The sequence below is a fragment of the Mya arenaria genome, chromosome 6 (genome assembly GCF_026914265.1).
Source record: "Mya arenaria isolate MELC-2E11 chromosome 6, ASM2691426v1".
NCBI lineage: Eukaryota > Metazoa > Mollusca > Bivalvia > Myida > Myidae > Mya > Mya arenaria.
Window position 1 is genome coordinate 61,072,675 of NC_069127.1, and position 12,707 is coordinate 61,085,381.

Here is a 12,707-nt window from a genome sequence, read left to right on the forward strand (position 1 = left end):
CAAACAGAAAATAATTATGTTAATTTTAGTGTAAGCAACGCCACTCGTGAAATAATTTTGTCTGAAACCAATCGTGAAACTAATATGGTCTTACATATCTTTTATGCTTTTCCGATCTTCAGTCGTTTGATACTGCGACTGTGTCACACCTGAGCAAAATAGTTTAAATCAGATATTTATTCATTAACTACAATCTAGCAAAAAAAGTTGACAAAAGAAACTAGCTTTTAACAAGCAAAATGAAAGTCGTTTTTTGACATTTTCTATATTTTGCATTCTGCATAAATTGGAAACATTTCAATGAATGGCTGCCTTATGACGCATGTGGAAAGCAGACCAATTTAATATCTCTTCCGCCAACGATACTATCTAAATTATCGAGCTGATGTATTACATTTCTACGGAGCTCCAGAAGGAACCATTGGAAATCATAGTTATGACACAAACTTTCTTGCACACCGGATTGGCATTTCCGCGCTGGAAAGTTTCATCTGGCAAAACCCGTGTCAGACGAGTCCCCCACATCAACGCGTCACTACATATTCCTTTTCATGTACTGTTTATAAAATAAAAACAGTTTGTCATGTTAACGCAATTAAAATCATAAGTATGGTAGACTTTTTATTTAAAAATGAAAATGGTTCATAAAACTTACAAAGCGTTTGTTCGCTGGTACCAACTCGGTTATGTGCCATAAAGCGTATGGTTATATGATTCATGATCGGACAAACTTCTTCAACTACTTCAACAGTAAGAGGGTGAACGTTCTTTAAGACAGTGGCCTTATAAAATGGAAGGTACTTATTTGTAAGCTCTTTTAACGATACTATCTAGATATTTCGATACTTAAACCTTCAACATATTTTTTATTTAAACTATATTTTAGAGACATACCGATTGTACTGTGATCGTGCATATTTAATCTAATGTATCCTAGACAATTGCATATGCAATGCCTAATTGACACCGGCGTCTGCGTAGGTTTGATTTTTTTTTAATTGGGAATGGTGCGAATCCGGATGATGCCTGCGAAATTCAACAAATTCCGATATAATCAGGAATTGCCAGTGCTAAAAAGCATTTGCTATATCAATGCCTCAGAGGTATAGTGGTAAAGACCTCGTCTAGCAATCCAGAGGTCGGGGGACCTTATCTTGCTGCCAATCTAAACTACAATTACTATGGTTGGTTGTATTTTTCTTTTAGATTTGAAAAAATTGAGTACTTCTCTACCTTTATGTATGTTTATTTACTTCATTCAGCCTTGACGATAAACACGCAGCTTCAGAAAATCCCAAAGGCAAATAAGTTCAGCATATATGATTTTATATATCTTTACAAATGAATGTTGGGGCTACTGTCTTGACACGATTAGCGAAACAGGGAGTTCACTTGAGATTTAAACTTGTTTATGAGATCCCTATTTCAAACTTGAACAGCATATAACAACAACGTTGAAACATTACGATTAATCGACGACAAAACAAATTTATATGAAAAATAATAAAATTGATTTTCGGTATTATTGAATTGCGATCTTTATGGTATCCATATAAAATATTTCCCAACTTTATATGTCATACATACAATACTGATTCAAATATTTTCTAAACGCCTGACACGTACATGTTTGATTGCTTTCAAGCCCTCGCTTTACGTATTCATGTAAACTACTTAACACTTCAAAATGGCGAACAATTGATTGTACCGACTGAAAAGGCAAGCTTTACAAATATCTACTGCTTAAAGTATCGCACACCTGCCCATGTGGATATATTCCCACGATTTGTCTGCCATTATCAATTTGTTACAGATAATGGTGCCAGCAAAATTTAGTAGGCACTCAATATTTAAGAAATGTACTCTTTAAAACGTCCTTGTTTGATGTTATATCATTGATTTTTACATTTAATTCAAACATTGGCTTTAATAAAATTAAGTGAGTTGTGAAAACATTCACCGCTTTTCCTGTTCCTTTTGCAACAAAAATTGATAATATATGTCACCATTCTTCCATGTACGATACATTATTGTGAGGATTGAATCCCCTAAATAGTGTTAAAGACTTGAGTATGAAACGAATGTAAGCAAATACACATCATGCTAAATATGCCGATGCTGGTGCGCAGTCTTTAGAATATCAGATTAAAAGCCTAGTCTTCTATAAAACCTCCGGCAAAAACTGTTACCATGTCATAGAGTAACTAACACAACAGGACATGTGTCTTACTTATCTTAAGAATCATGTATTGATAAATGTTAGCACTGACATACATTAAAGGGAGTTTTGATTTGTACAAATGTATTTGTTTTATAGAATATTTAGTTATTGTCAATATTCATTCTGGTATATTCATTATTGTAAATAAAGATTATTTAAACAGGTATATATGTTCTTTTTAATATGTTCATACTTGAAGTATCCTTGGGTGCCTTGACCATGACCGGTTGACACACTGTTTTAATTGTAATACTTAACCATTGACATTTAAACAGTTTGAACAGTTTTACAATCACTTTTTGAAGCTCCTGCAATAACATCAATAAAATTGCAAGGGCTATTAACTTAAAACCATATCATAACTGCAGACACGGTTACTTTCACTGAGCAGAGTTTTGAAAACTGTTTTACTAAAATTACAAAATATATTAAATGTCCTCGGTATATGGCCATTTTTGCTCTCTTGTATTCCAGATGGCAAGTTCGTTTCAAGAAATGCCTGTTGATAACACTGTCAGGGTTGCAACTTAAAATAAAACAACCTCATCAAATTCGGAAAATTGAGAAGTTATATATGTTCACTTCATTGTGTGTTTTTCTATTTTGATAACCGAACCAATCCCTACCTGCTTTCATTTAATTGCGGCTTGAATGCACAACATCAATTGTAACAGTGTTAAGCTCTTCTGGGGCTTGTATTTCCACAAACTCAGCATCTGAAATTTTAAGGAGGAGTATTGAAAACATTCACTATGATGGTATAACTATGTAGGTAGTTGTTTTCAGTGTATTTTTATAATGTTATCATAATTTGCGAATATCAATTTTATCATTCTATATCAAACTGAAAAAAACAAAAACAAGTTTGACATAACATTAGTTTTGATGCATTCAAAGGAACAATGAAACAATGGCACATCACCCTGCACGTAGCATGCTGACGAAGTATCCAAACAATCATAAAATGTCAGAAAAATGTATAATTTAGCATTTAAATCACAGATCTAGTTTTCTGCCGTCAAGTTATTTGTACAAAACCTTCAATTATCCATTGGGAAATTAAAACGTGTATATTCGTAGTAAAACGCAAAGTACTTTTGACGAAAACAAAACTATTAAATAATCGCTTTTGGCAACGCATAAGTTCAGTCTTATTTTGACTCTGCTTGATCAACGAATCAGCTAAGTTTTCATAATGTAAATATCTGTCAAAGCTTACACGGATGGGTAATTTCATAATAGACTGCTTTGATATTGTAGAAAATATACCATAATGATCAAGACTCAGATCTACTTTCACTGTTTGCAGACTTCTTTACCTTATGTGGCCAAACATATAAGTTCATAAGGTACTAAAAGTAATCTTGTATTTTCATAATTTCATTTTAACATTATTAAAACCACAGCTTCATTTTTCAATGGGGAGGTTTACACACCGACCAGATACGACCGTACGACTACTTAATTTAATTCGTAAATACAACTAATTGTTTATACTGATTTGATGATATTAAGCAAGATATAATCAAGATTTAAATTGCTACATACCCACCAGCATAACACAACTAGATAAGAAATAATGAATCTCTATAGTATAAGAACGACAGTTTGTCAGTTTGCTTAAACCTTGGGTTGTCTTTCCAATAACACTTATATCATGTTACTTAAAGAATTGTTAAGTGGTTTAACAAATTAATTGTTACATTTTAGTTTAAAAGGTAGCACAAGTTTGATCTCGATCGATGAATTAGACAGTCCGTGTAACCCAGTTTTACGAAAGCAACGCGGAAGTAAATTAAATACAATAAGAAGTGACGTTCGAATTACTCATTTATGAGAGATTGTCTAATCATTATTGTGATTTAACACTATATTCGATTCAGGTAACACCTGTAAAAGGTAAAATGTATTCGTTATATGTAACACATTTAAGTTGATGCTTAAACGGAATATTAAAATAAAGATAACTTAGTTCATTTCCGAACTCCATGTACTTGTTATGTGATATGAATGTAAACAGACTTTTACCAAAAAACTTGTAGGTTAACTGGTGCTAGCCGGTATATTTGATGTTAGTTATATACTCTATGAAGACTTATTAAAACGAATACTTTCAATTTTAATGAAGAAGATTAATTATTATAATTAATTAACCACCAGTTGTCTTTGCCTACTTTCCTTTCAGTACTTTTTTCATTGTGTTGTGGCACAGATATATACTAGTTTGCAAAGGCGAAACTAGGATTTGCCGTTGGAGGGGTGCGCTGTGAATGCGCACCTTTCTTAGAGCACAACCTCTCCAAGCAAAAAGAAATAATACTGTGGTTTCGGGGACCACCCCTAGAATCTATATAAACAATTAACCACCAGTTTTTGCTTTTGCCTACTTTCGTTTTAGTAATATTTAATGTGCTATGACATATACGTACCATTTTGCAGAGGCGGACTATGATTTTTTTGTTGAAAAGAGGTGCGCTAAGAAGATGCTCCTTTCTAAGTGCATACCCTCCCCGAGATATGAGAAATAGTTCTATGGTTTCGGGGACCACCCAAAAAACTGTTGGCGACTGATAGTCTAAATAATACGTTTTCGTCTAACTTATCCATATGTTGTCTACCAATTATGAGAAAATTAACCATGACCAAATGAGGGGGAGTGGATGCACCACCAAACACCAACCATCTTCTAATGATCTCGGATTGTGTCAACATAATTACCTATTTGACTTGTTGTTTTTACCAGGCATAATGTCAACAGCGAAAGTAAAGGTCGTTGCCTTGCGTTCACCAAATAGGAAAGAACAAGGTCATTTTAACTTAAGTATCGAAATCGTGCCAAAGAAAAATGCTGATTCCATAATAAAGAAAAGGCAAAATGAGTATGACGTTGATAACTGTATAATGCCACCAACGTCTCCCGATATTGTACTGCCTTTGGATAAGGACAAGAATTGCGAGGTTAAATTCGCCATCGAGGGAGGTCTCAAGCCAGCTGCAGTCATGCATGACGTTAGTACACATATCGTTTTTACGTTTGTACTTTCACCATTTAAAATTACTACAACATATCAAAAGCAGTAGACTTCTAATATTATTTGTTTTAATTATTCAATCATTATAATGTCATCAAATCATTGAAGTAACGTTTTGAATCCAAACGATAAATAAACAATTAAATGCAAACTACTAGGACAACCCAAGCGGTCAAACGGCTTATAATTGGCCTGTTTATAGTCAAAAAGTTAAGGCCCAAACTACATTGATTGAGATAATATTCCAAAAGCCACACATTCATCAAAACAGTTTTATCAATGCATGATGGTATTACCTCCTTTGACAAGTCAATAAAATCACGAGTTCGCTGGAACTTTTTTTCACTAAGGAAATTTAAATGGTTGTCTTTCTTCGATTCATCTGATTTTTCACTGATGGAGGTGTATATATTACTTCATGTTGTATACTAATTAGAATCGATGTATAAATGCCAATTGTTTAATAAGTGATCTTTTCGCAAGAATACCCCAGCATTTTTAAGAGCGATAATTTGATACTCCAGTAATCTGTATTTTGTAGTTTGGCAATGTATGCAATAAATATTTGTTGATAGCGCATTCAGCAAGCCCGTAGTGAAATATCTGACCGCTGGGCTTGTCCCTTTAATTGCCATCGGTTTGCTTTTTACAGGGGCAGAAACAAATAAATGTGTATCCCGTAATTTGTCTGTCGTACGCTCCATGTTGTTCGTATCTTTTTCCAGGGCGAAGATATTATTGTGTATTCGGATAAAAGAAAAACAGATGCCCGAAAAATTCTGCTTATTATTCCAAACAATGAATCGGACAAGGCCAGCATTGTTTTCAAAGTAGGAGACAAGTTCAAACACAGGGTATGTTTTTGTCCATAATTAATATATACCAGCAAGGTTTGTTTATATCCGACAATAACTAACAACATTATTTTTTTACTAATACCGGCACTCTTTTTTCTAATTAATCGATTAGCTCTTAAAAGTTTTTATTATTAATGAATGTCACCATGTTTTTTCTCTGACCTTCATGGAATACTACAAAACTGATGTAAAATCAAAATTGAGTATTTTTTTTATCAGTAATTAAGTGGGGTTTTTCTCTTGATGTTGGCCATCAGACCACTTAGCCATTCGTCCCCATTTGACTTATCCTTTATTCATATAATGTATTGCATTTATGACATGACAAACATTTAAAACGGTTACATTTTAAAATGGTTGTTAAATCAAAAATAACCTTTATCTATATTCTGGTATTTAGATAAACATTGTTGATGTCCCGTGTCAGACAGAAACAGTTTCTCCAGGACTAGCTGCGATGAGTATCTCTGAAGGCGCCACCTCAGGTACTACTACTACTACTACTACTACTACTACTACTACTACTACTACTACTACTACTACTACTACTACTACTACTACTACTACTACTACTACTACTACTACTACTACTACTACTACTACTACTACCATTAATACTACTACTACTCTTACTACTAGTACTACTACTAATAATAATAATAATATAAGTACTACTACTACTACAACTACTACGACTACTACTACAACTACAACTACTACTACTACAACTACTACTACTACTACTACTACTACTACTACTACTACTACTACTACTACTACTACTACTACTACTACTACTACTACTACTACTACTACTACTACTACTTCTACTACTACTACTACTTCTACTACTACTACTACTACTACTACTACTACTACTACTACTACTACTACTACTACTACTACTACTACTACTACTACTACTACTACCATTAATACTACTACTACTCTTACTACTACTACTACTACTACTAATAATAATAATATAAGTACTACGACTACTACTACAACTACTACGACTACTACTACAACTACAACTACTACTACTACTACAACTACTACTACTACTACTACTGCTACTGCTACTGCTACTGCTACTGCTACTGCTACTGCTACTGCTACTACTACTACCACTACTACTACTACTACTACTACTACTACTACTACTACTACTACTACTACTACTACTACTACTACTACTACTACTACTACTACTTCTACAAGAGCTACTACCAGTTCTCCTACTGCTGCTACTATCTGTATTACTACTAATAGTACTATTTCTGCTGCTTGATCTACTACTACCACTAATACTTCCATTACCAATACTACCACCATTAACACCTTCACCACTACCACTCCTACTACAATTACAACTACATTTAATACTACAACCTCTACTACTGCCACTCTCCTTTCCATTATAAGTAAAATTTCTACTTTAGTTACCATTAGTGATTCTGATACAAATAGCACTTCTGTTGTTGTCGCTACTACTGCTATGACTGCTATTGCTTCTTTTACAACTACTACTACTAAGTTAATAATAATTAAAAAACATACGATAATAAAGCTTTATTTCTATACAATAATAAGAATGTCCGTTTTGATATCTGTTGCAATTCAATTTATTCAGGAGACCAGACCTCTGTGATGATATTAATCTTTTAACCGAAAGTGCATCATATGTTGCAATTCAGTTTATTCAGGAGACCAGACCTCTGTGATGATGGCAAATACAGAAACTAGCAGTGCAGGTTGTTGTTTATTTTCATATCTAATTTTGCACGCGGGCATTGAGAAATGTAGGGCGGGGTCTTATACATCCTCGGCTTAGAGGTAGACCTTTTCAGCCGGCTTAAATTGTTCTTAACATTCAAGACGGATAGCGTTTGTTTGGAACAACAAGAAACCAATATAGTATTTATTTCAAATATGTTAATTACCCAATGCACTCTTTTTGATAATACTGATCACAGAACCAGTTTTATTATTTTTCCCATTGGCATTGTCAAATGTGTCTTTTTTAAAGATGAATCACAGAACCAGTTTTATTATTTTTCCCATTGGCATTGTCAAAGGTATCTTTATTATTATGTATATTACTATATATGTTAGGGAAATGTCAATGGTAAATTTCTTTGTTTTATTAACAGGAGACTCGACAGAATTAAAGACGTCATACAGAGGTACAGTAAAATATTTCTTCCAATCGTAAATCATAAAAATATGGAAAAGAACATATCCAAAATCATTTAGAAGATATTGAATAATGGAGTAACGATTTAAATAAAACAGTTGGTTCTACAATTTGTTACGTTATATTACATATTTAACATATTGTCTGATAATAAGAAGTATTATAAGTGACAGTTAATGGTTACATTTGTTTTAACATGCAATACGGGTATCTGTTGTTTGGAACATCAAGAAACCAATAAAGTATTAATTCAAATATGTTTTGTTACCCACTGCACTCATTTCGATTATACTGATCACAGAACCAGTCTTATTTGTTTCAAATTGGCATTGTCAGAGGTTTCTTTATTGTTATGTATATTATTATTTATTTTCGGGAGATGTCAATTTTAAAGTTTTTTTTTCTATTAACAGGGGACACGACAGAGTTAAAGACGTCATACAGAGGTACAGTAAATTATTCTTTCTATCGTAAATCAAAAACATATTGAAAATATAAACATATGCAAATTTATTTAAAAGTTATTGAATAATGGAGTAACGATTCAGATCGCATTTCGTCAGAAGAATGGAGCGTAACGGAATATGTCGTACGTGGGTACCCAACCATGACGTATAGTTTATTTAAGTTGTAATTACTCGTTCAATAGCCTAGATAAAGGAGATTGAAAACCGTTTACATTATGAGTTAAGTGGGCGTACATGCATGCTTACGTGTATATGTATAGGGTTCATTTGACAAACGTGATATCGTTTTATATGGCAAAATATGAAAATGTCCTTGATAGAATATTTAAAATAATTAAGAGACACATTCAGAAATATTCTGAAACAGTTTATCATTGTTCAATTTCAGCCAATCTCTAACATCCTTATGACATCAAACATATTTGAAAACAACTCATTTTATACGAAATTGCAGATTCTGTTTGTGAACAATCTTACGAAATTCAGGAGATACCACTTTTAATTAAATACCTTTAGGTGGTGACACAAGCTATGAAAGGGGAGACCTGGCAAAGCCCGTCAATCCGACTAGTGGATTGACATACGTTCCTGGTAGGTTTGCTAGATAAAAGGCTCAATAATATTGTGGTTTGGGAAAAATTGGTCTTAACAATTAATTTGTTTGTTGTTTTTTATCAGGTGACAATATGAACGTACGTATTGTAGCTCTAAAGTTTAACAGAATGAACACATTTGATATGAATGTTCAATAACAAAAGAAAATATCATGACAGCAACTAAATTTAATACACATGCAACCAAAACACAAACACCTGACATGGAATCTAGCTGCATGTTAAAATATAATATTAATATCACGTGTATGATTAATACGTTTACGATTACAGATTTTGTTATTTCAAGATTATAGTTCAACAATTTTGCAAAAAATAAAACAGAGAATCAACAATGTATATTATTAATGGATTTTAGCTTTTGTTTTAGCTGTCTCATATGATGCTGTAGGGGGCGCAATGCCAGTTCCATCCACTACTCTAACGTCAGGTAACACTTGCTTTAACGTTTCCATTGAGTCCGTAAACCGGTTAAGGCCTAAGTCGGTATTCATAAAATGGTTTCTATCCGAAAACATGGTATAAACCTCAGTAGCCATTTGTATTTTTACGATTACATATAGAAAACAAATACGTTTCTTTAAAGCTGCACTCTACAGCGTTCAATCTGTGAGAGTGCAGCTTGAAAGAAATGTATTTGTTTTCTTTAATTAACGTAATGCTTTGTTAAAACATTACATTAAATGATTGTTTCATATCTATATTTTCAAATAATGTTCAAATAAAAAACAATAGTATAGTTGCATGAGATAAGTGATTACTGTATAGGAAAGGGAGGTAACCGTTGCTTTAAGTTAACACTTGAGTGAGTTTCCAATATAAAACAATGCTCGTACAAACTTTTTTAAATAACGTCATGACATTTTTAGTCTTATTTACAGCGCTATAATCAAATATATAAATAATGGTTGTCTTATTTTCAATTGTTCAAAACAACTATAGCCTCAGTTTTCCTGGAAGTCATTTTTGTAATAGAAAAAAACAACTTTGTTTTGGGCTGCTATAGTACATTGCAAGTAAATTAGTGACATGCATTTGTTGGAAGATAACATTACACACTAACAACATATCATGTCTTAAAACCCTTCATTATATGTTTAAACTTTGGACTTTGATAACAACAAGCTGGTCAACTCCAATTCTTGATAAACAAGCATGGTATCTATTAAAGGCCGTTAGACACTTTGATTGGCAAAAATTAGGATGGTGTCTTATTGTTGATAAATAATAATCAGGGTCATCAAAATTCACATTGTATGTACGTGCCTGATATGATTTTGAGCTTTCTTATTTGTAGTTGCTTCTGGTCTTAGCGTTCAGGAAGGATCTTCGTATGAGGCAGAAGAATCGGGTAATGTCCTGTACATTTTTATTGAATGTGATTAAACATTGCTTATAATAAACATAATAGTGATAGATCACATGTTTTCGGTTGAAATAGTCCTGATACTTACAAGATCAAACGAACATTTTAAGTTTAAATAAAGGATCGGCGACAAGTCGCCATAAATTACACATTTCTTGTTGAGATTCGTTTGATAGCTTGTTGATTTCGTTTTTGTTTTTTTTTAAATAACAAATATCCGGTACTTTATAAGCCGAATGCAAACTGATATGGTACTGACGTCACTCCCAGTTTAATGACGTCACAGTTTGGTTTGTTCATAGCGTCATTTCCTGTTTAAGAACAGAACGTAACGAACGTTTTAAGAAAATAATTCTCATAAAATCAGAAAGAAATATCACGTTTCCTCTTATGATTTATATTGATGATAAACCACGTTGTACAAATACGTCTTTATCATTAACGTTCAGAAATAATCGAATGATCGATTATAACCAATTAAGCAATGATTGTTAACAGTTAAAATATTACCCACATGCGAAGTGATGTTGTAATATTACACATGTGTCATAAGGACAAGTACGTTTATGCATTTTAAAACCGGCATCAGTGTATATTTTATGATTATAGCATAATGCTTTGCTACTGAGCTTGTTTCTGTAGTTTTTCGCATACATATTGATATGACCATTAGGACTATCGTTGACGCCCCCCTACCAGTAAGTTCTAACTTCTCATTGACCGAGCCAATGTGATTACCCTCAGATGACATTTGTCTAACGTTCTATGTATTTTTCCGTAAACTGTTTAAAGTTAAGATTGTGTTTGGCATTGTTTATTGTGCCATAAACAGGATTTTGGTTTAGATTTAGGCTACCCGGTTTGCCCCTTGATTTTATGACAAATACGGGAGGAGTCCGCTCATGTTTGGAATATTTGAAGATAAACAATAGTTAGTGTTGATGCATTTTATTCCACAGCCTACACAACGCTGATAAGCAGCAAATCACTGAAGGTTCTTGCAGGTGTTATCAGTCCAAATGATTTTAACGCGCTAATAATTCATCTGGAAGTACCCGCAGCAACGATTCAACAAGAAAGACGTAATCACCCAGGCGATATTGGGTCAGCAAACTTTGAATGCTTACTCCACTGGCGCAGCAAGGGGGAGAACACTCAGGAAGCCGACAAAAGACTGTTTGATAAACTAATCGAAGCATTGACTGAAATCAAAAGAAACGACATTATGAGAGCTTTGCTGAAAGTATTAAATGAAGGCCCAAGGCATCTGAAGGAGAAAGATTTCCCACACATGTAATGCTTAACGCACCTGAGCACATGGTGCTGAGTGAGCTTTGTTGATGTTTCGCTCCTTGAATCCTGAGTCTTAAAACTCAAGACGAAAGTGAATATAGGCCTTAAACTGTATGCACAAATCACTCTTTAGTTGCATGTAGAGCGATTACTTTTTTTCTAATTTTTTCTGCACCATTCAATATATTTAGTAACTTTTGAAAACAATAACGCAGAGTCGGTATGGACGAGGGTGCGTTTACAGTGCTGTACAATACTTGTGTTATTCTGATAAAACTGGCACTGCTATTTCCATATTATGTATGTTGTTTATGTAACCGAATCTTTCCAATAACAGCGAATACGCCAATTGTCTTGTTTGTTGTTGTTCTTCAAGTGTATGTATCTTTTAATCATAATAAACTAACATTTGTACTGTTACTTATGCATCTTAAAAAAAATCTATAAACCAGGAATGTTATTTTGCAAATAGTATTGGTTAAAAGTACACCTGTTGACAGTATCCGATTATCTGTTTAAACACCTAAAAAACACTTTTCGTATTCCTTACTTAAAAAGCGTATGAAAGCCCACGAAAAAGTGTACATGATGTAAAATCTTGTATTATTGCCGCAAATTTTGAGGGTTAATAATTGTAATTTCTTTCATACTATATTT

At 33.3% G+C, this 12,707-nt stretch overlaps 1 protein-coding gene across 4 annotated transcripts; it reads left to right on the forward strand.

The window, feature by feature from the left end:
* The first annotated feature begins 3,970 nt into the window (after nt 1-3,970).
* LOC128238272 (uncharacterized) lies at nt 3,971-12,501 on the forward strand. Of its 4 annotated transcripts, none has more exons than XM_052954003.1 (11): nt 3,971-4,120; nt 4,965-5,230; nt 5,979-6,107; nt 6,511-6,595; nt 7,820-7,867; nt 8,267-8,299; nt 8,724-8,756; nt 9,294-9,368; nt 9,762-9,821; nt 10,689-10,742; nt 11,717-12,501. In XM_052954003.1, the coding sequence occupies exons 2-11, from the start codon at nt 4,970-4,972 to the stop codon at nt 12,052-12,054; spliced, it is 1,116 nt and encodes a 371-aa protein (XP_052809963.1). In that variant the 5' UTR covers nt 3,971-4,120; nt 4,965-4,969; the 3' UTR covers nt 12,055-12,501. The 4 variants fall into 4 exon arrangements, with proteins under 4 accessions (XP_052809963.1, XP_052809964.1, XP_052809965.1 ...); XM_052954004.1 differs by having other exon boundaries at nt 8,279-8,299; XM_052954005.1 differs by having other exon boundaries at nt 6,538-6,595.
* Nucleotides 12,502-12,707: the final 206 nt, after the last annotated feature.

Excerpts from the sequence above, each read along its gene's own strand:
- LOC128238272 (XM_052954003.1), top strand. The coding sequence starts at position 4,970 with ATGTCAACAGCGAAAGTAAAGGTCGTTGCCTTGCGTTCACCAAATAGG. Across the intron at positions 7,868-8,266 it reads TACAGAAACTAGCAGTGCAG|GAGACTCGACAGAATTAAAG; the intron begins GTTGTTGTTTAT and ends TTTTATTAACAG. Across the intron at positions 9,822-10,688 it reads ATCCACTACTCTAACGTCAG|TTGCTTCTGGTCTTAGCGTT; the intron begins GTAACACTTGCT and ends TCTTATTTGTAG.